This window comes from Narcine bancroftii, chromosome 8 (genome assembly GCF_036971445.1).
Source record: "Narcine bancroftii isolate sNarBan1 chromosome 8, sNarBan1.hap1, whole genome shotgun sequence".
NCBI classification, from domain to species: Eukaryota; Metazoa; Chordata; class Chondrichthyes; order Torpediniformes; family Narcinidae; genus Narcine; species Narcine bancroftii.
Window position 1 is genome coordinate 83392283 of NC_091476.1, and position 24293 is coordinate 83416575.

Consider the following 24293-nt stretch of genomic DNA (forward strand, 5'->3'; position numbering starts at 1 on the left):
CCGGGGGAGAGGGGCCCTCCTGGAAGAGAGGGGTGCATCCCGGGGGAGAGGACCATCCTGGGGAGGTAGGAGACTATCCCAGAATGTGTCTATCCCGAGGAGAGAGGGACTTGGCTCAGCATGGGGAAGATAGGCTCAACTCACCAGGTTTGGTAGAGTATCATGATATGGACTGATGGCTTCTGTCAGCAATGTTTACCTCATTGTGTTACAGAAGGCATCAAATCTTGCTTCTCAGACTCGAAGCCTGTGACTAGCGGTGTGCCTCAGGGATTAGTGCTAGGACCATTGTTGTTTGTTGTCTATATCAATGATCTGGATGATAATGTGGTGAATTGGATCAGCAAGTTTGCTGATGACACTAAGATTGGAGGCGTTGTGAACAGCGAGGAAGGCTTTCAAAACTTTCAGAGGGATCTGGTGCAATTGGAAAAATGGGCCAGAAAATGGCAGTGGAATTTAATGCAGACAAATGTGAGGTGTTGCGTTTTGGAAGGACAAACCAAGGTAGGACGTACACAGTAAATGGTTGGGCACTGAGGAGTATGGAGGAATGGAGGGAATACAGATACATAATTCCTTGAAAGTGGCATCTCAGGTAGACAGGGTAGTGAAGAAAGATTTTGGCATCTTGGCCTTCATAAATCAAAGTATTGAGTACAGGAGTTGGGATGTTATGGTAAAGTTGTACAACACATTTGTGAGGCCAAATATGAAATATTGTTTGCAGTTCTAGTCACCCAACTACAGGAAGGATATCAATAAGATTGAAAAAGTGCAGAAAAGTTTTACTAGGATGTTGCCAATTCTTCTGGAGTTGAGTTACAAGGAAAGATTAAAGCTTAGGATTATTTCTTGGAGCGTAAAAGAATGAGGGGAGATTTGATAGAGATTTACAAGATTATGAGGGGCACAGACAGAGTAAATGCAGGTAGGCTCTTTCCACTGAGATTACAACAGATAAATATAAGAGGACATGGACTTAGGGTGAAAGGGGAAAGATTTAGGGGGAATATTAGGGGGACCTTCACTCAGAGAGTGATGGGAATTTGGAACGAGCTGCCATCTGACATGGTAAATGCAGCTCATTCTTAAGTTTTAAGAATAAATTGGATAGATACACGGATGGGATAGATCTGGAGGGATATGGAATGGGTGCAGGTCAGTTGAACTGGTGGAATGATGTTTCAGCACAGACTAGAAGGGCCGAATGGCATATTTTCTGTGCTGTAGTGTTCGATGGTTCTAAGTGGAGGAGTTTCATGGATTCTTTGTTGTTGGCCTTAGAAAATTCAGGTGAAGCTGCTTCGGCAGCCAGGCTGAATGGCTGATGCCTGGGAAGGGGTTCTCACTGAGACCTTGTTAATTTTTCTGGGTTGCAGTACTGTTACGAGCCCAGAGGACCCCAAAACACAGCCACAATAGATATTCACCAAGACAAATGGTTACTTAAATAAAAGTTGTTGTTAATTATCTTTAAACAGGATCAAACTTATTACTATTAACTAAACTAATTCTAAGTGCACGTGTATGTGATGTGTGTGTAAGTTCATAAAAGTTCTTTCATTCACAGTCCAATCTCACTTCTCATTCCTCCAAGTTTACCGGTTGCAGGCAATTCTTATACTGTGCACAGAATTTAACATTTATGAAGTTCACCAGGCTTTGGTGCTTGAAAGGTAAATGGTTACCGCTCAGTTTTCAGAGAGAGATTTGTTGTTCCGGGATACAAACTTCCCTTTCAATCAGCCACGTCAGTGTCTTGCCGAAGAAACTTTGGCCCATCAGAGTTATCCAGATGATAACCTCTCTCTTTCAGATCACCACAGAGTTCCTTTTTGTTTCTCTTATTTCAAGTGAAACATTAGGCAGCCAGTCCTCTCCTCTTGCATGAACCACAAGAGCTTTGACCAAGCTGAACTAAGCACTCATGACCCGTCTTCCTAATGGGGTTTTCCACTAGCTTGTCAGCTTGTCCTGATCCAGTCCTAGCTGCTGCTGCTGACTGTAGTACTGCAAAACTGATCTCTCTCTCTCTCAGAGAAAAAGCCTGTTTTTCTCTCTCTGCTTGCAAAACCACATGACTCTCTTAGAACAGTAAGCTACACTCCAGACAGCCTGCGGCTCTGAACTACTCCTCCAGTCTCTTTCATCTGTTGCTTTTCAAAACAACCATCCATTAGTGAAGTCTCTTGGACACTCCCCAAAGCTTTTGCAAAGGCCCCCAGGAGCCGCCCTGTCTGGCTTGAGCAGAGCTCCAGTATTTTAAATGAGATCTGTTTTGAAGTGTTTGTATGTGACCCACACTAAAAACCCTGCCCCGAGTTATCTCCCAAAAACATATCTGTATACAAATACAACATAATCTGTCACAGTACCACTCGGTGAGAATATTAGCTTGATTAAGGAAGTAAGGGCAAGGAAGGGTACTCTATACAAATGTCACTGATGCACTGGAAAAGAGATTCACTGAGTGAACATTAAACCTTTTGTCTTACTGATGCATGTTCAATTCCAGCTGCAATATTTATCTCTGTTGAAGCATCAATGTGGAATGGTGTTTTGTTTGATCTGATAATGTAATACCTTCAGTAAACTGTTTTACAAAGGGAAACAAAACAGCTAATGCTGAATCTGAAATAAAAGCAGAACATGCTGCAAGAACTCAGCTAGCCAAGGATCCCTCCCCTGAACATTAACTGGTTTCTCTTTCCATGGATGCTGCTTCATTGGCTGAGTACTTGCAGAAGTTTCTGTTTTTATTTAGACCAATGGGTCTCAAACTTTTTTTCCCCCACTTACCACCTTAAGTAATCCCTTATTAACCACAGAGCACCTCTGGCATGGGATGCTGCACACACACAGGGTGCCATCGGTGCTCTGTGGTTAGTAAGGGATTACTTAAGGTGGTGTGTGACTGGGAATAAAAGGTTGAGAACCACCGTTTTAACCATGTCATAGACCATTTAAAATTCAACAGGAGGAACAGGCCCTTCAGCATGTGTTGGTGTCAAACCTGATAACCAATGAAGCTAAAAATCTACTGCTTGCACCTGATAAATCACCCTGTGTCCCCTTCCTGTTCAATGCTACTATTGCATCTGCTTCCACCTCTATTCCAGGCACCCACTGCTCTCTGTGTAAAAATATTTGCTCCGCACAAACTTCTTCCCCCTCAACTGATGTCCTTTGGTATCTGATGCTTTTAGCTTGTGGGAAAGATTCTGTCTCTCCACCATATCAATGGCTCTCATGATTTTATAAACTCTTATTAGGTCACTCCTCAGCCTCCAATGCTCTGGAGAAAACAGCCCAAATAAATTGACTTTAAATTTTAGACATATAGCACGGTAACAGGCCTTTTCGGCCCGCTAGTCTGTGCCATCCAATTTATACCCAATTAACCTACAACTCCAGTATGTTTTGAACAGTGGGAGGAAACCCATGCAGACACGGGGAGAACATACAAACTCCTTACAGACGAAGTGGGATTTGAGCCTCGTCACTGGTGCTGTAACATCCCAGTGCTAACTGCTACGCTAACCATGCTGCCTCTCAAATTTGTCCATTCTCTCCCGATAACTCGTACTCTCTAAAACAGGCAACATCCTGATAAACCTCTTCTGTATCTTTCCAAAACCTCCATACCCTTCCTGTAATGAAGCGACCAGAATTACACACACTATTCTAGCAAGTTTTATATCTCTGTAACATGGCCTTCTTACCTTTATACTCAGTGGCTCACTGCATGAAACCAAGCATCCCACACGCCTTCTTTCCCTCCCTATTTACTTGCGTAGCCACTTACAGTGAGCCATGGACCTGGACCTGCAGATCCCTTTGCACTTGAATTCTTTTAAGAGACATAAACTGTTACGTTATCCTTACATTTATCCTTTCAAAGTTCGCACTTGTCCAGATTAAACTTCATAGCCATTTCTTTTTCAAGATTCTTTTATTGTCATTTACATAGGCACAAAATGTGTCAATATCTTAAATCCATGCAAAGGTGCCACTAGCCTGGTGCCCCCACCGGTGAGAGAAAGTGAAGCAGAGAGAGAGTCCATTTAGAGACACTGTCTGTGGATTCATCTCTAGTGCTCCCACAACCTCTGCAGCCATGCGGCCTCCTGTTGATTCCACCGGTGAAGCTGAGCTCCCAGTTCTGAACCTCTGATATGATCAGGAAGCTCCTCGTACCTGAGGTCATTCGGGAGCTCTGCTCACCATCAGTACCCTCTTGAATCCCCGTCCCCATACCTGGTTCTTATGAGCTGGTCACCAGCAGCCCACAGCCTGGGGTGAGCCCTTCAGCCTTGGAACCTTCGCTGGTCCACTGCCACGGTCATCTTCTTTCAGGGTCCTCTTCCAGGCTTTTCCTTATCAGCAGTGAGGGGTGGGTGGCGTTCTCCCACTAAACTGCCCCGCGCCAGTCCTTTACTCTCCCGGAGCCCATAATCCTCCTGGTCTGGGGTGCTGAGCATGGGCATCACCATCTTGGGCATGGATGTCCAAGGATTCACTATGTTTAAAAAAGAAATGACCAGCCCCTTCTATAGTCCATTTAAAACCTGTACGGAACCGTTGGTGTAACAACTGGGCAGAAGAACCCCAAGCGCCGGCAGCCTCACCCAACTCCAAGTCCTGCACTTTTTACTCTGCCCATATCTGTAACTGATGCTTATCTTGTTATATTCTTTGATAGTCTTCTGCACTGTCCAGAACTCCATCAACTTTGGCGTCATCTGAAAACTTATAATCCACCCACCTTCTTTTTCATTCGTGTCATTTTTATATATATTACACATTAGAGAGCTCCTAACATTGATCCTTGCTGAACATCATTGGTCACAGGTCTCCAGCTCGAATAAAACCTTCCACCATTGCCCTGTGAGCTAGCTAATTCTGTCCCATTAGGAAGGACGTTCTCAAACACCTTAATAAAGTCCATAGGCCATAGGAGCAGAATTAGGCTATTTGGATCATCGAGTCTGCTTCATCATTCGAATCATGGCTCACCTACCCTCATCAACCATCTTGTCACCTCCTCAAAATTTCAAACAAATTGGAAAAAGATGACCTACCCCTCACAAAACCATGTGGCTGTCTAATCTGACCTGGACTTTCCAAGTGTGCATAAATCTTATTCCAGAGTATCCTTTCCAATAATTTCCCAGATTATCCATTTTTCTTTTCTTGATCAAAGCCATTCTCCAGTCCTCTGGGGGCCTCTTCTCTCGCTCGTGAGGATACAAATATCTTTGTCCAGGCCCCAGGAATCTCTTCTTCGATTTTCTTAATTAAATGATTGATGGACACATCTAGTGAGATTGGAGCAATTTTCAGAAGGAGTTCTGTGGCCTGAATGACCTGTGAGCTAAATTAGAGGAGCTTTTGTAATTAAAATCAAAGGTTATGGCTGATGACTGTCAAATGCCCGTGTGGGAGGTTGGTCAAGAAGGTTCAGTCACATAGCATCCAGGATGAACCGGTATATTGGATTTGTGGTAGAAGTCAGAGGATGTTTGTAGAGGCTTGCCTCTCTGACTTGAGGCCTGTGACTGGTGACATGCCTCGGAATTGGTGCTGGGCCCATTGCTATTTCTCATCTATATCAATGATCTGATAATATGGTAAATTGGATGAACAAATTTCCAGTTTATTGAGGATGTAGTGGACAGAGAGGAAGGCTTTCAGTACCAAATGGAAGAATGTGGTGAAAAATGGCAAATGGAATATAATTAGGGTAAGTGTGAGGTGATACATTTTGGGAGGACAAACCAGAGGAGGACTTGGGTGTTAAATGGTTGAGAACTGCAGAGTGTGGGAGAATGGAGGGATCTAGAAATACAGGCACATAATTCCTTGGAAATGGTGCCACAGTTGGATAGAGTCCTAATGAAAGATTTTGGTATATTGGCCTTCATAAATACAGGTATTGAGTAGAGGAATTGGGATGTTACATTGAAGCATACAAGCCATTGGTGCGTCCAGATTTGGAGTATTGTGTGCAGTTTTGGTCACTTACCTACTGGGAAGATAATAAGATCGAAAGAGTGCTGAGACAATTTACAAGGATGTTGCTGGGACTTGAAGAGCTGAGTTAGAGGGAAAGGTTAAAGGTTAAGACTTTTTTCCATGGACCATTGGAGAACGAGGGAAGATTTGATAAAGGTATACAAAATTATGAGGGTATAGATAGAGTAAATGCAAACACTTCACTGAGGTTAGGTGAGATACAAACCAGAGGACATGGATTGAGGGTGAAAGATGAGATGTTAAAGGGGAATTTGGTGGAGTTTCTTCACTCAAGGGGTGGTGAGAGTATGGAATGAGCTGCCAGCTGAGATGGTGGATACTGATTCGATTTGACATTGAAGAGAAGATTGAATCGATACGTGGATGCCAGGGGTATGGGTGCAGGTCAATGGGACTAGGCGGAATATACAGTTTGACATAGACTAGATGGGCCAAATGGCCTGCTCTTTGGTGTGTTCTTGGTTCTAATTGTTTCAATTACTTCCTCCTCCCAATTCTCCAGGTTCTGGACATGACTCGGAGAAGGAAATGACTTTCTTGTGTCAGCAGTGGTTCGATGTAAAGGATCAGACATTTCCAAAGGTACATAAGCAGCTACCCTTTTTAAATGCAAGTTGAAAACAAGTTATCCCTCTACCTATCTGGCTCTTTCAAATAATTTAAAGGCATCGAGTTCTCCAGCAAGGAAACAGGCCCTTTAGCCCAACTTGCCCACGCTGCCCAAGCTCATTCTATTTGCCTGCATTCAACCCATTTCCTTCTAAACCTTTCCTGTCTAAATGGCCTTTGAATGTTACCATTGTACAACTACAACTTCCCCTGGCAGTCTGTTTCATCTCCCCACTTCCCTCTGTGGAGCAGGTGGCCCTCAGGACTCTTTTCAATATTTTCTCTTGAACCTTAAATCTACACCCTGTTCTTTTGGATTCATCCCCTCTGGGTAAAATACTGGGACCATTTTCCCCATCTATACCCCTCAATTTTTAAAGCCTCTACAAAAGACCCCCTCAGCCCACTACGCTCTGGAGAGATTTATTAGAGGGAAGAGGCTGATGCATACCTTGACATTCTGTGTAACTCTCAACTTTTTTTCATCCAGTTGATTTATCTCCGTGTTGTGAAGGAGCTGGAACAACTACAGTGAATGTTGTTGTTTCTTAATGCAATTACAGACTCCTGTCCTCCACTGGCCCATTTCTATAGGTTGGCACCTATAGGTTGGGACATTTTAAATGTTAGCTAGTTGAGGATTGATCGAGATTGTAAATTATGAAGATTTCTACTTTATAGAAAAGATTGCTTTAAAATTGATTTTAATAAGTAAATTCCACCCAGGGATTAATTTAGCACAGAGTGGAGTGATGGGCATCAAGCTGACATGGAATTATTGCAGCGATGGGCATTAATCCGTTTAAGGTGAGGTTAAGACAGAAGGGAATATACAGGTAGGTTTTCCTGGTGGGTTTAGATAAGGAAAGACTGGGTGGGCTTCAAGTCTAGTATAAATGGGGTAGACTGGTTGGGCTGAGTGACCTGCATTATTCATCCTTTGGATTGAAAATGAGGATCGTGAACTTAATATTCCTAGACTTTATAGTTTAAGAAAGGTGGGTCAGGACAGCAGTGTCAACTGAACAAACTACTGCAGTTATCAGAAATGCCAAAGGGAGGACAATTTGATTGGAATTACAAAAGAATAGAGCGGGGTGGCCAAACCACGGCTTGCGAGCCATATGCGGCTCTTTGACATGTACTGTGCGGCTTGCGGCAACACCTTACATGTGGGGAGGATAGGTGTCGGCAGTGGGAAGGGTGGCTGTCAGCAGGTCTCCAACTGACTGTCAGTAGCCTGCCCACTGCTAGGCACCTGAAAACTGCTAGCTGCTTTGCCCCCTTCTTATCCTGAGACACCATTAGGGGCAGCTTACAGAGACCAGTCAACCCATTGGGCGTCTAGCATTTGAGACATAGGAGGAAACCAGAGCACCTGAGGGAACAGAACTTCTGCAGGTAGAACATCCAAATGGCACACATACTGCACCAGGCACCACTCGAGATTTGTCGGGGATAACATAAAAATATAGAAAGGAAAAGGCCAGACTAAACTATCACATCTGCTTGCATGTGGCCTGCAGTCCCTGTTCCGTGTACCTGCCTTTTGGTTGTCACTGTTTTATCAGCTTCCACCCTCTCCCCTCATGGTGCGTTGCAGGCATCCACCACTCTGTGTAAACAAAAAGTCTCGCAAATTTCCTTTAAATTTTACCCCTCTCGCACTAACCTTCTGACCTTTAACAGTACGTCGAGGCTGGAGCGTCCGACGCGACCCGCCCCTGCCCCGACGTCCCGCGCTGGCCACCCCAGCCCTAGGAGCCGGCGATGGCTCCGTGGCACCTCTCCCCACTGCAGACCTTTTAAGTGGCAGAACAATTGAAAGCTTCACACCCACAAGGCTCTGGAGCTGCATTTCCCAGGCAAAACCACCTGAAAGGGTCTCTACAGGTGCATTATCTGCGTCCGAGCATCTGAAAGCGGCTAAAGGGGCAAGAGAGAATAACTTAACATTTGGTGTGTAGACTTGATTAGAAAAAAATCTTGGAAAACTGCTCCCTTTGAAACAGGGCTTCTTCACTATCTGCAGTATTTGCAAGATAAGGATTGGAAAATACTTTCCCAACAAAACTATGCCGGGGTGGGCAACCTCCCACGCCAGCCGCCCCAGCCCTGATGTCCCACACTGGGGGGCTGTCAGACAGCAGGGTGTTGGGTAGCCGGGAGGGGGGCTCTCAGGCACGGGAAGTTGGGTCGCCGGTTGATTGTCATCAGCCCATCCCCTCCTAGGCATCTGAAGCTAACGATAGTGTTAGCGAAGTTTATGGTATGCGGCTGTTATATTAAGCAAGTTTGGCCACCCCAGGAATAGAAGGAAACTCTGCAGGCAAGTGATTGGTGTGACTGATGCAGAATAACAGTAGTGGAATAATTATGCAGATATCGACTAAAATTATAGGAGCGTAAATGGAAAAGTGGAAGAATTCTTGATGTGTGCTTCAAGCCCACAGATTTGCTGGACGTGGTAATGAAGTGGGGAAATTGGGACATGAATCAGTTTGGGTCAATTGGAAATTGGTAGTAAAAACACAAAGATGAAGAAACCCAACGGGTCAAAGTGTGTCCTTTATACCGCAAAGGTAAAAATATATAACCAACATTTCAGGCTTGAGCCCTTCATCAAGGTTTGGGGAAATGTTGGCAGGCATCCGAACAAAAGAGTAGAGGTGAGTGGTGGTCACAAGACGGGAGGTGATTGGTGGAGAATGGAGGGGATTGGAACAATCAAGGAGAGGATGGATGGCTGGATGAAGGGAGGGAGGAGAACTAAGAAGGGGAGTGGGAAGACAAGAGAAGGTTAGCAGAAACCAGAAAAGTCGATGTTAATGCCATGTGGCTGGTGGATGCCCAGACGGACAATCAGGTGTTGTTCCTCCAATTTGCGGATGGTCTTGGTGGGATAGTACATGACGCCATGGACAGACATACGAGTGTGGGAGTGTGACACAGAACTAAAATGGTTGGCTACTGGTGCGGACAGAATGAAGAGGCACAGCAAAGCGATCTCCCAGTCTGCACTCAGTCTCTCCAATGTAGAGAAGGCCACAAAGGGAGCACCGGATGCAGTAGATCAGTCCTGCAAATGAGCAGAAAATGGAGGAGATGCGGGTGAGGGGAAGCCTTGTTTGTGGAAGAAGGCAGACATTTCAGAAGATCTGGATTGGAATTCCTTATCTTGGGAACAGATGTGGCGATCAGAGGAAATGAGAGAAGGGGATCGAATTCTTGCAGGGGACAGGATCTGATGAAGTGTAGTCCAGGTAGTTGTGGGAGTTGGTGGGTTTGTAATATATGTCAGTGGGGATGATGTTATAGTGTACTTAACAGAACCAGAACTATCAATAAAAGAATTATATAAGAAATTGAAGGAATATGGAGAAGTGTCGGGTTACAAGATAAACGTAAATAAAAGTGAAGCAATGCCTATGAATAATGCGGATTTCTCAAAATTTAAGAAGGAATCTCCATTCAGATGGCAAATGCAGGCAATAAGATACCTAGGTGTACAAATAAACAAAAATCTAGGCCAATTATATAAACTCAATTATAATCCACTAATGAAAAAATTACAGGACGATTTAGAGCATTGGAAAGATCTACCACTAACACTGATAGGAAGGATAAACTGTATTAAAATGAAAATTTTTCCAAGGATATTATACCTATTTCAGGCATTGCCAGTACAACTGACAGAAAAATTCTTCAAAGAGTTAAAGAAAATAATAAGGAAATTTTTATGGAGAGGGGGGAAAACGAGGATAGCATTAGATAAATTAACAGAATGGTATAAACAAGGAGGCTTACAATTGCCAAACTTTAAAAATTATTATAGAGCCGCACAATTAAGATACCTATCAGATTTTTATCAAACAAGGGAAAAACCAGACTGGACTAGATTAGAATTAGATAAAATAGGGGAAAAGATACCTGAACACATATTATATAAATGGGACGAAAAATTGGTACAACATAGAACTTCTCCAGTATTACATCATCTCCTCAATATTTGGAAGAAGATTCATGTAGAAAGAAATAAAACAAATTATCAATTACCAAAACTAATATTGACGCAAAATAAGCTACTCCCTTTTACAATAGATAACCTTTCCTTTAGAGAATGGGAAAAAAAAGGGATTAAAAGAATAGAAAATTGTTTTTCAGGAAGTAGATTCTTATCCTTTGAACAAATGAGAGATAAATACAATATAACTGGAGATACAGCGCTGGCATATTACCAACTGAGATCCTACTTGAAGGATAAATTAGGAAGCAATTTGAGTTTACCAGAGGGAAGTAACCTTGAATATGTGATTACAGATACAATGTTAATCAAAAGATTTATAACAAATATGTATATTAAACTGCAAGAAAAGGAGAATGAGGAAACAAATGGTAAAACTAAACAAAAATGGGAACAAGATTTAAATATAAAGATAAAAAAGGAAACATGGGAGAAATTATGTTCTGGAACGATGAGAAATACAATAAATACGAGGCTACGTATGATACAATATAATTGGTTACACAGACTATACATTACACCGCAAAAGTTAAATAAATGGGACCCAACAGTATCTGATAGATGTTTTCGATGTAAAAAAGAAATGGGAACAACAATTCATGCAATCTGGACATGTGAGAGAGTAGAAAAATTTTGGGATGATCTCAATCAGATATTAAATAAAATAACAGAAAACAATATACCAAAGAATCCAGAGATCTTTCTCCTAAGTAACATAAAAAACAAAGAATTTGGAATTGATTTGGAGGATGCACAAAAAAGATTTGTTAAGATAGCCCTAGCCGTAGCAAAAAAATGTATTATGTCAACCTGGAAATTGGAAGATAATTTGAAAATACAACAATGGTATATAGAAATGAATAAATGTATTCCATTAGAAAAAATAACATATAGTTTAAGAAATAATATTGAAATATTCGAACAAATATGGGAGCCTTACATTAAATACAATAGCGAAAACCTACCGGGGACAAACATTACCTAAGTTGATGGAAGGAGAAGGAAAGAAAAGAATGGACTCAGTAGAATTTCTGGTGTATTTTTGTTGAATGACAACATTGTCTGACTGGTTTAATGCAACCTAGATTGTATACCTAAAATGGATGAGAGGGAGGGGGGTGGGGGGGTGGCTTGGGAGGAGGGGAGGGGGGGGAGAAAAAGTCACTGTATATGTGTGAAAAAGAAAAAGTGTATATCATGGCTAATGTGATTTATGGTGTGAAAAATAAAAAATTAAAAAAAAAAGACAATCTCATCACGGGTGCATGAGGCAGCCCCAATGTAGTCACTGATATACCAGAGGAAAGGTTGAGGGATCTTGCCTGTGTAGGCTTGCAGCATGGATTGCTCCACAAAGCCCACAACAGGCAGATGTAGCTGGTACCTATGCGGATACCCGTGTTTAAAGTAAGGACAGGTTCTGGCAGGAGGAGGAGGATGGTGGTAGAGGGAGACTCATCGGATCTCTGGTCCAGAATGAAGTAAAGGGCTTTAAGACCTGTGTGGGGGATGGAGGTATAAAGGAATTGGACATCTATCGTGAAGATAAGACGGTTCGTTTTGGGGAATCTGAAGTCATCGAAGAGATGGAGGGCATGTGAGGTATCACGAATGTAGGTGGGGAATTTGGAGGATCTGGACTGGAAATTGGTTATTGTGTCGCACAGAGATTGTATCTAATGGCTTAATGGAATTTCAATAACTTAATGGAATTGTAAAGGTAGATTGGAATAAAAAAATTGCTCAGAGTAAAGTACTTGTTGAAGCATCAAAGGTCTTCACACAAATAATTATTCAGCACCTAGATAACTGGGCAATTGTATTCAAGAACATCTCAGTCAAGTTGCAACTCTTATTAAAGGAAGGATGTGGAAATGTGCAGAAGAAATTCACCAGGATGTTGCCTGGATTAGAAAACATGTCTTATGAATGAAGGTTGAGTGAGCTTGGGCTTTTGGAAACATAAAAACATGGAAAATAGGTATAGGAGTAGGCCATTTGGCCCTTCAAGCCTACACCACCATTCATTATGATCATGGCTGATCAGTACCTTGTATTGAACACGAGGCTGAAATCAATGAACAGCAACCTGGTGTATGAGGCGCCTTTCTCCAGATGGGCCAGGATGGAGTGAAGCAACAAGGCTATAGCATAATCTGTGGAACAACGAAGGACCAGAGGGGCACCTTTTTCACTCACAGATTGTTCTGTATCTGGAACAAGCTGCCATGAGAATAATGTAGAAGCAGGCACAATTGCTAAAGACATATGGACAGATGCATGGAGAGGAAAGGGTTAAGACATATGGACAAATACATGGAGAGGAAAGGGTTAAGTTATATGGACAGATGCACGGAGAGGAAAGGGTTAAGTTATATGGACAGATGCATGGAGAGGAAAGGGTTAAGTTATATGGATCAAACACAGGCAAGTGGAACTCTTCCAGAATGCCAACTTAGCATACTTCTACTCCAAGCTGTATGACTGTTATGAGGTTAATATAGTCTTCTACACCAGAATTAGTGTTTTTTTAAATTAATTCTGGATTTGCATTAAGTGGCACTCATAAAGCAGTAGTGATGAATTAATTGTTTCTCCCTCCTCTCACACAGGAATCTGATGAGCTTCAAGACATCACACCACCAAATCCCAGAATGTAAGTACTTTTTAATCCATTGTGGATTTGGGGCCTGAGGAGATTCTGCAGTGGGTTGATGGGTGTAACATTATCACTGTTGTGGAAGCAGAATGTGTTGTTACTCCAGTGCAATATTTATGTTCAGGAGCTGAGTTTAAAGATCTTATTGTGCGAATGTTCTTATCGAGTGAAACAATTTGGGCCAGCTGATTTGATGTATGAACTGTGAAGTATTTATGAAGTGAGGTTGCAGCAGGTGGAGCTGGGGATCTGAGGGCTGTGTGTGACAGAAAAACTCCATCAGTCGGGACTTCGATGTCAGACCTTTGGATTTTTCATTTGAATATGATGCCAATTATTCGTTCAACATTTGTTTAAGTTCACTTTTTAAAAATGTTACGTGTTGCAATTGTCTGACAAATTTTCCAGTGCAGCCGATAGATAACGTGTGGAAAACAGAACGAGGAAAGTGGCAGCCATTGACCAGTTGCCGAGTCGGTGGGATATTTGAACACACGTGGTGGATGAGCAGGATTTTCTCTGCCCTTCTCACAATGCAGTTAGTTGGATGAATGGAGTTGATTGCCTAGAGAACGATTCAAACCCACATGTCAACTCTTCCCCACTGGCTAATTGTCATTCATCAGAGGCAGATTGTGGAGTTGGAACATTGTTTTACCTCAGAGAACAGAGGGGAGATTGTGCAGAAATTCTCCTTAGTTCTGGGGCGCTGTTCCAGTGAGCAGGGCAGTTGGGGTCAGTGACGAGTATTTTTGTTTAATTGCAGGCGAACTGACTACGTTGTCAGACCGAGCACTGGAGATGAAAAGCGGGTTTTTCAAGAACAGGTGAGGAGTCTCTCTTTGTGCCTTATTGATACATAATTATTCTACAATCCCAGCCCTCCTCAGTCCAGAAGCAAAGCAGACACGGTGTCTACAGACTTTCATGTTTTACTCCAGACAAAGGGAATGTTTTAATGTACAGGCTCAACCAAACTTCCCTGCTCCTGCACTCGCTCTCTCATTTCGAATCCGTGGATCCCACTCTCATGTAGCACGTCAATCTCAAGAGTTTATGTGCGTCTTGCTCCATTCCAAACTTCCCTGCTCCTGCACTCGCTCTCTCGTTTCGAATCCGTGGATCCCACTCTTGTGTAGAACGCCAATCTCAAGAGTTTATGTGCGTATTGCTCCATTCCATTCAAATCTCGGCCCTTTTATTGTCACAGTGACTCATTTCTGTGAAAGGGCAGCACTTCAAACTTCCTTCTTCCCACTCTGGCATTTACACCTATTATTACTGTTTAAGATTCAAGATTCTATTTATTGTCATGTATACAAAATACTCAAAAATCTTTTTTCTTTTCTTTGCCTGGAATGACACACAAAGAGTCACTAGCCCAGTGTCACTCTAAAGATGATAAGGAGAAGCAAAAGAAAGACACAGATTGTCCATGGATCCTGCCACCACCCCATGCACTCCTGTAATCTGCATAACCGCACGGCCCCCTGTCCGGTCCAGCGGTGAATCCAAGCTCCAGGTGTCCGAGCATCCCTCCTCGGCTCTTGGTTCTGAGATGACCAGGAAGCTGTCGGTGCCCGAGGACCTCTGGGAGCCCTGCTTGCCCTTGGCATCTTTGTGGATCCAAGCCTTGGTTTCATGAATCTGTCTTTGCGGCCTGGTATAAGGCCTTCAGCCACTGAGCATCTCAGATAGGATAGAAGACGGGTCTCTCCTCCCCTGCTCCTTCTAGGTCCACTGCTGCAGCAGCACCGACATCTTGAAATTATTCATAATTTCTGCCCAGCTTTGTGTACCTAATTTCTTAACATTTTACTCTTGTAAACTCAACTAAATAATCCGAGCATTGCTTACATGGCCTTGAAGAAGGACTCATGCCCAAAACGTTGGTTGTATGTCTTTACTTCCTTTGGGCGCTGCGTGACCTGCTGAATTCCTCCAGGGTATTTGTGTATATATTCAGAGCCAGCTCTTCAGCGCTTGACGTCCTGCTTTGCGGAAACTGCCAAAATGTTTGGCCTGGAAGTCAGCCTGAAGAAAACTGAGGTCCTCCATCAGCCAGCTCCCCACCATGACTACCAGCCCCCCCACATCTCCATCGGGCACACAAAACTCAAAACGGTCAACCAGTTTACCTATCTCGGCTGCACCATTTCATCAGATGCAAGGATCGACAATGAGATAGACAACAGACTCGCCAAGGCAAATAGCGCCTTTGGAAGACTACACAAAAGAGTCTGGAAAAACAACCAACTGAAAAACCTCACAAAGATAAGCGTATACAGAGCCGTTGTCATACCCACACTCCTGTTCGGCTCCGAATCATGGGTCCTCTACCGGCACCACCTACGGCTCCTAGAACGCTTCCACCAGCGTTGTCTCCGCTCCATCCTCAACATCCATTGGAGCGCTCACACCCCTAACGTCGAGGTACTCGAGATGGCAGAGGTCGACAGCATCGAGTCCACGCTGCTGAAGATCCAGCTGCGCTGGATGGGTCACGTCTCCAGAATGGAGGACCATCGCCTTCCCAAGATCGTATTATATGGCGAGCTCTCCACTGGCCACCGTGACAGAGGTGCACCAAAGAAAAGGTACAAGGACTGCCTAAAGAAATCTCTTGGTGCCTGCCACATTGACCACCGCCAGTGGGCTGATAACGCCTCAAACCGTGCATCTTGGCGCCTCACAGTTTGGCGGGCAGCAGCCTCCTTTGAAGAAGACCGCAGAGCCCACCTCACTGACAAAAGGCAAAGGAGGAAAAACCCAACACCCAACCCCAACCAACCAATTTTCCCTTGCAACCGCTGCAATCGTGTCTGCCTGTCCCGCATCGGACTGGTCAGCCACAAACGAGCCTGCAGCTGACGTGGACTTTTTACCCCCTCCATAAATCTTCGTCCGCGAAGCCAAGCCAAAGACAATCACAGTGTCTGCAGACTTTTGGGTCTCACTAGCATTACATTACAAAATATAGGAGGCATTTAGATAAACACTTAAGTGGGCATTGTACACTGCCCTAATGCAAAATATGGATGAGTTTCGGTGTGTTCAGGGTCAGTGTGGACTTGATGGGCTGAAGGGCTCATTTCTGTGCTGTACAGCCCTGTCCTTGTGATCTCGAGGAACACTGCTCTTTGTCAATTGACGGCACAATTGGCGTAGCAGTTAGTCCAATGCTGTTACATCACTAGTGATCGGGACTGGAGTTTGAATTCCACACTGTCTGTAAGGAATTTGTATATTCTCCCCATGTCTGTGTGGGTTTCCCCCCACTGTTTGAAAGGGTTGATTGGGAATAAATGGACGGCAAGGGCTCACAGGCCAAAAGGACCTGTTATAGTGCTGTATGTTAAAATTAAAAAGATAATTTTTTTTAAATTACCACTGTTCCCTTTCTGCCAGTTTCTCATCTGTGCTGCCACTGCTTTTATTTCCATTGGCCTCATGTAGCTTTGCCCCTTTTTGTTATAGTTGCTGTTTTTCAGCCCTCTGGTATTTCCGCTGTATCACAGGAGGATTGGAAGCTGGTGACACAGCATCCTGTAACCTCCATCCCACCTACCTCAGCTACCTGGGCTTATTCCACCAGGGTCAACCTTTCTGGTACTCCTCCCTTTCCCAGTCTGAGCTGATGCGATCAATTCCTAGTTGCTTCTTTAGTTTTGGACCAACGAACAACGATTTTCTATGTTGTCAAATGATGTCTGCATCCGAGGACATATCAGTACAAAATGTCTTCAGGACTTCCAGTCGTTGCCGGTTGCACAGGGGATGACTAGTCCCAGTTGGTTTCTGTTCAGCATCCATTGATCAATCTTCCTTCCTTTCGTTGACCTTGTAAACCCTGAGTGGGGACCTGAGCTCACCTTAGTTTATAGTGTGGAACATCCTGTTCCAGACTATATTTGACGATCTGTCCTTTCTCCACAGGAGCGCCAACGATACAGCCAGCCCCACAAGGCCTTCACTTTCCGTATGCATGGTTTTGACTCTGTAGTCGGCCCTGTGAAGGGAGTGTTTGACAAGGATCCTTCACTCAACAAGGCACGAGAACATTCATTGCTACGGTCTGACAGGCCAGCCTACGTCACCATTCTGTCATTGGGTGAGACTCAGACACTAGACTTCAATATTAGGGATTCTGCTGGAAAGGGAATTTAATTAGCTTTATGTAAAAAAAGTGTTTAAAAAATTCATCCTGTTTAAGCTTTAAAAAAAAAATTATCAAAGAAAAAACTAAATGAAACGAGGGAACCTTTGGAAATGCTGAAAATAGTAAAAGTTGGGTCTCAAGATAGCTAATTCCCTGGCCCTGATGGGATGAATCCTTAGGTACTGAAAGAAATAGCAGGAGATATAATAGAGGCTTTGGTGATTATTTACCAAATTTTTCTGGACTCAGTGGAGTGGAAAATGGCGAATGTAACACCATTATTTTAAAAAAAGATATATAGGCAAAAGGCAGGGAACTATAGGCCAGTTATTTTAATATCTGTAGTTGGGGAAATGCTTAAAGCTATAATTGCATACGCGGAAAAATATTCATCTTAATTGTATTTATCCTACCCAATAAATTAATAGGTAAATCTTTCCATTTAATCAAATCAGTTTTTTTCAATTAATGGAACATAATTTAATTTATATAAAGATTGATATTCAACATTCATAATTATACCCAAATAGTTAATTCGATCAGTCCATTTCAAGTTAATAATATTCTTATAAACTGAATAATCTCCTTCACTTACCGGTAATATTTCACTTTTTTCCTAATTAACGTTATATCCAGAAAGACATCCATATTGTGTTAAACATTCCTTCAAGTGCAAAAGTGACTGAGCTGGGTTTATTAAATACACCAATACATCATCAGCAAATAAATTAATCTTATACTCCTCGTCTAAAACTTTCATACCTTGTATCTGTGTATTTTGTCTTATCAGCTGTGCTAAAGGTTCAATCACTAACGCAAACAAAGCTGGTGATAAAGGACAACCTTGAAGAGTTGATCGAGTCAATTTAAAAGGTTCCGAAATCAAGCCATTTGTCAATACTCTAGCTACCAGTTTACTATATAAAGCCTTAATCCAACCAATAAAGAAAGGACCAAACTTTAATTTCTCCAGAACTTTAAACAAAAAATTCCACTCAACTCTATCAAATGCTTTTTCTGCATCTAAAGATATCACCATCGGATGATCTAAAGATTGTCGAAATCTATTAATCAAACTAATCACACGCAGAATATTATCTGAAGCATATCTATTCTTTATAAAATCTGTTTGATCCATATGAATCAACAGGTAAAAATTTAGCCAATATATTCGCTAAAATTTTAGCTATTATTTTATAATCTACATTTAACAACAAAATTGGTCAATATGAAGATACTTTCAAAGGATTTTTATCTTTTTTTGGGATTACTCTAATTAAAGCACTAGAACAAGACTCAGGTAATTCATAATGTTCTCCAACTTGACGTAATACATCCCCAAATACTGTAGATAAATCATCATAAAAGATTTTATAAAATTCAACCGAAAATCCATCATCACCAGGCGATTTACCATTTGACATTTCCATCATAGCCATTTTAATTTCCGAATCAATAAATGGTTCTTCCAACTCTTGTATATCTGTATCCTCCAATATCGGTAAATTCAACAGTGATAAAAAAAAGATCAACTGATCCAGTTTCTTGTTTTTCTTCAGATGTATATAAATTTTTATAAAATGAACAAAATTCATCATTAATCTCACGAGGTTTATAAGTGATAAGAGAGTTCCGTCTAACAGCATTAATAGTCCTCGAAACCTGTTCTTTCTTTAATTGCCACATCAATACCTTATGTGCTTTCTCACCCCATTCATATCGTTGTTTAGTCCTATGAATCACACATTCAAATTGATAAGATTGCAAAGTATTATATTCCAATTTCAACCTAGATAATTCTATTTTCTGATCTTCTGTAGCATCTTTCTGAAATTCCTTTTCTAACTCCGCAATCTGTTTCTCTAAGTCAAAACTCTGATTTAATCGATTCTTTTTCATTTTAGAAGTATAACTAATTATTTGTCCTCTCAAATAAGCTTTCATAGCATCCCATAATACAAATTTACTTTGAAAAGAATTAGAATTTTCTTTCAGAAAAATAGTTAATTTGTTTTTTCAAAAAATCAATAAATTCCATATTTTTTAACAACATTGTATTAAACCTCCAACGATAGGCCACTTGAATTTTCTCAGAAGTTGCATATGTAAAGTATAACAAAGAATGATTTGAAATCACCCTACTTTTATATTTCGCTTGTTGTATTTTCCCTTGTAAATGTGCCGATACTAAAAAAAAGTCAATCCTTGAAAACGATTCATGTCTAAATGAATAAAAGGAGAAATCTTTCTCTGTCGGATTAAGACGTCTCCAAATATCTACTAAATTAAGATCTTTCATCAATGCTTGAACCTGAACTGCCATCTTAGATTTCTTAACTTTCTTTGGAGATTTATATAATAAAGGTTCCAAAACACAATTAAAGTCACCACCAACTAAAATATTATCATTAGCCTGACCCAGATATAAAAATGCATCTGAAATAAATATTTCATCATCTACATTTGGGGCATAAATATTAAGTAAAGTCCAAAATTCACTAAAAAAATCTTACAATTCAATTTAAGAATACATCCTGCCTTTTCCTCCATTAATTGTAATTGAAAAGATAAATTTTTATGTCTCAAAATTGCTACACCTTTAGCCCTGGAATTAAATGAAGAAGAATATTCATGCCCAACCCAGTCTCTCTTTAATTTCATACTTTCTTTGACATTAAAATGTGTTCCTTGTAAAAAAGCAACATCAATTTTCATTTTCTTAATATGCGCCAAGACTCGCTTACACTTGATCGGACTGTTTAAACCTCGAACATTAAAAGTAGCAAACCTCAACTTTGACATATCTACTATTATTGCTAAATACCAATAATATCTTTATATGAAAACTGAAATCAACGTATATAGGCCCTCCAATAGGAGAAAAAAATCACAAATTAAAAGCTAACTAATATGAAAATAAAAAAAAACAATTTTAAAAAAATCCCCCTCCCAAAAAAAACTACCAAAAGGTAGTAATCCCTAAACAAAAATTGGGTGTGGGTCACCCACCAGTGGCTGATGACTAGTAAAGAACTTAGAGCCAATTTCTCCCTCCCCAGCCGAACAATGAATAACATCAAAATATCATAATAACATAAAAAGTAAAATAAGAATAAGAAAATTTTTCTATTCATCCAAGAGATTCCAAACTCAGAGATCCCATTTCAGAAGAAGTTGGACTCTTTCCATTCCCGTTTTTTCCCATTTCTGCCATTTCTTCCGTTTCCAGAACAACCAGATTTTTCTTTAGGAGACAATGGTGGACTATGTCTTCGTCCTCTTATATCTGGCAATCAATCAGCAAATATCATTGCTTCTTGATCATTCTCAAAAAAACAAAATTGATAGTCTCCTTAAAACGCCTTCAACACTGCTGGGTAGCGAAAAGTAGACTTATAACCTTTACGCCACAAAACTTCTTTAACTGGATTAAATCGAAGTCAACGTTGAATGACCTCGACTCAAATCAGGATAAAAAAAACTCTGCTATTCTGAATCAATAACGGAGTTTGTCATTGTCTCGCATTTTTCACTGCTAGTCGAAGTATTGCTTCTCTGTCCAAATAATTCAAACATCAAATTATTACAGGTCTAGGTGGCTGACCAGGTAAAGGTGTTCTTCTTAAAGCTCTATGAGCTCTTTCCAGTACCAAGCCTCCAGAAAAAAATTCTCGCCCTAGTACTTGTGGGATCCAGTCTTTAAAAAAACGAAGAGGATCTTGTCCTTCCATACCTTCTGGCAAACCAACGATTTTCACATTATTCCTTCTGCTTTGATTCTCCAAGTAGTCTATTTTCCTCTCTAACTCCTCACGTTCTCGCAATTCTGTAACTGATTTTTCAACCTTCAACACTTTTTCTGTGTTAGAAACCACTTGTTTACATTCCAAAAAAGCAGACTGAATTTTTATAAAATCTTCACAAGATGCTTCCACACATGTTTTAATTGTATTCAATTCTGAACTTATACTAGCATTCATTTGAGCCATCTCATTCATTAAAGGTTGAATGACAACATTTAACTGCATATATTGTAGCTCAGAAAAGCTCAGCTCTGCTTTCTCTGACGTAGTGGCAGAACCAGGTAACTGCAGCTCCTGCTGCAATTCAACAAAAGGCATTTTAGAGGTTTTACTGCGGGTCTTACTTCCTCAGGGGGTCGCCGCTGGTCTCCCTCCACAGCTCGTTGTTTTTGCGCAAAATCACGGAGGAAAGTGATATCTTCAGGTTGAAATGCTTCCTGATATATTTCAAACAATGGAGTCGTCTTCCTGCGTGCTCCCTCCGTTAAAATCGAAAGGCTTCCAGAATCGGGATCCACTTCTTGGGAACACGCACCTTCCTTCAGAGAATGGGTAATTCCAGTGCCATCCTTCACTTGGTGAATAGTAGACATTTTTTTTTCAGCTCCCATAGGCAGTCTTTGTGGTTTAGACACTGAAGAAATTAAACCTGAAGCTGTAACAAGTTGTTTAGGCCGCAAATCTTCAGCACTTCGAAAATGTAACTACTTCTGCACTTGAGGTTTAATCTTTTTACCATTAATGGCCATAATAATTCCTTAATTCTTTAAACTAAAATTTAAAAAGTTTAAACTTGAAAACAAAGGGTTAAAAAACGGGTACTTAAAAGTCTGGCTAATGATAATATTTTAGATGGTGGTGATTTTAATTGTGCTTTGGAACCTTTATTGGATAAATCTCCGAAGAAAGTTAAGAAATCTAAGATGGCAATTCAGGTTCAAGCGTTGATGAAAGAACTTAATTTAGTAGATATTTGGAGACGTCTTAATCCGACAGAGAAAGATTTCTCCTTTTATTCATTTAGACATGAATCGTTTTCAAGGATTAACTTTTTTATAGTATCAGCACATTTACAAGGGAAGATACAACAAGTGGAATATAAAAGTAGGGTGATTTCAGATCATTCTTTGTTATATTTTACATATGCAACTTCTGAGAAAATTCAAGTGGCCTATCGTTGGAGGTTTAATACAATGTTGTTAAAAAATATGGAATTTATTGATTTTTTGAAAAAACAAATTAACTTTTTTCTGAAAGAAAATTCTAATTCTTTTCAAAGTAAGTTTGTATTATGGGATGCTATGAAAGCTTATTTGAGAGGACAAATAATTAGTTATACTTCTATAATAAAAAGAATCGATTAAATCAGAGTCTTGAATTAGAGAAACAGATTGATGAGTTAGAAAAGGAATTTCAGAAAGATGCTATAGAAGATCAGAAAATAGAATTATCTAGGTTGAAATTGGAATATAATACTTTGCAATCTTATCAATTTGAATGTGTGATTCATAGGACTAAACAACAGTATTATGAATAGGGAGAGAAAGCACATAAGGTATTGGCATGGCAATTAAAGAAAGAACAGGTTTCGAGGACTATTAATGCTGTTAGACGGAACTCTCTTATCACTTATAAACCTTGTGAGATTAATGATGAATTTTATTCATTTTATTAAAAGTTATATACATCTGAAGAAAAACAAGAAATTGGATCGATTGATCTTTTTCTGTCACAGTTGAATTTACCGATATTAGAGGATACAGATATACAGGATTCGAGGAACCATTTACTGATTCGGAAATTAAAATGGCTATGCTGGAAATGCCGAACAGTAAATCGCCTGATGATGATGGATTTTCGATTGAATTTTATAAAATCTTTTATGATGATTTATCTACAGTATTTGGGGATGTATTACATCAAGTTGGAGAACATTATGAATTACCTGAGTCTTGTTCTATTACTTTAATTACAGTAATTCCAAAGAAAGATAGAGATCCTTTGAAAGTATCTTCATATAGACCAATTTCGTTGTTAAATGTAGATTATAAAATAATAGCTAAAATATTAGCAAATAGATTGGCTAAATTTTTACCTAAGTTGATTCATATGGATCATACAGGTTTTATAAAGAATAGATATACTTCAGATAATGTTCTGCGCGTGATCAGTTTGATTAATAGATTTCGACAATCTTCAGTTGATATCTTTAGATGCAGAAAAAGCATTTGATAGAGTTGAGTGGAATTTTTTGTTTAAAATTTTGGAGAAATTTAAGTTTGGTCCTTTTTTTATTGGTTGGATTAAGGCTTTATATAGTAAACCGGGAACTAGAGTATTGACAAATGGCTTGATTTTGGAACCTTTTAAATTGACTCGATCAACTCTTCAAGGTTGTCCTTTATCACCAGCTTTGTTTGCGTTAGTGATTGAACCTTTAGCACAGCTGATAAGACAAAATACACAGATACAAGGTATGAAAGTTTTAGATGAGGAGTATAAAATTAATTTATTTGCCGATGATGTATTGGTGTATTTAACAAATCCAGCTCAGTCACTTTTGCATTTGAAGGAATGTTTAATAAAATATGGATGTCTTTCTGGATATAAAGTTAATTGGGAAAAAAGTGAAATATTACCGGTAAGTGAAGGAAATCATTCAGTTTATAAGAATATTATTAATTTGAAATGGACTGATCGAATTAAATATTTGGGTATAATTTTGAATGTTAATTATCAATCTTTATATAAATTAAATTATGTTCCATTAATAAAAAAAAAATTAAAGCTATAATTAAAGAAGAAATAAAGAGGCATCTGGAGCAGAATGGCGCCATCAAGCAGATGCAGCATGGATTCAGCAAAGGCAGGTACTGAGCCTTCAACTGTTCACGATATACATTAGTAATTTGATAGAGGGGACAGAGTGCAGTGTATTTTTAGCCCCTTTTCCACTGGCATCTTGTTCCAGGAATTAACCAGTTTAGGGTCTAGTGGAAC

The 24293-nt window shown here is 40.4% G+C and overlaps 1 protein-coding gene across 5 annotated transcripts in view; it reads left to right on the forward strand.

The window, feature by feature from the left end:
* The window catches only part of nfrkb (nuclear factor related to kappaB binding protein), a 164885-nt gene that overhangs the window by 73111 nt on the left and 67481 nt on the right, over positions 1 to 24293 (forward strand). For all 5 annotated transcript variants that reach the window (XM_069894378.1, XM_069894375.1, XM_069894379.1 and 2 more), the window contains exons 13-16: positions 6542 to 6621; positions 13285 to 13328; positions 14098 to 14158; positions 17268 to 17442. In XM_069894378.1, coding sequence (XP_069750479.1) covers positions 6542 to 6621; positions 13285 to 13328; positions 14098 to 14158; positions 17268 to 17442 — 360 coding nt within the window. The remainder of the gene's footprint in view (positions 1 to 6541; positions 6622 to 13284; positions 13329 to 14097; positions 14159 to 17267; positions 17443 to 24293) is intronic.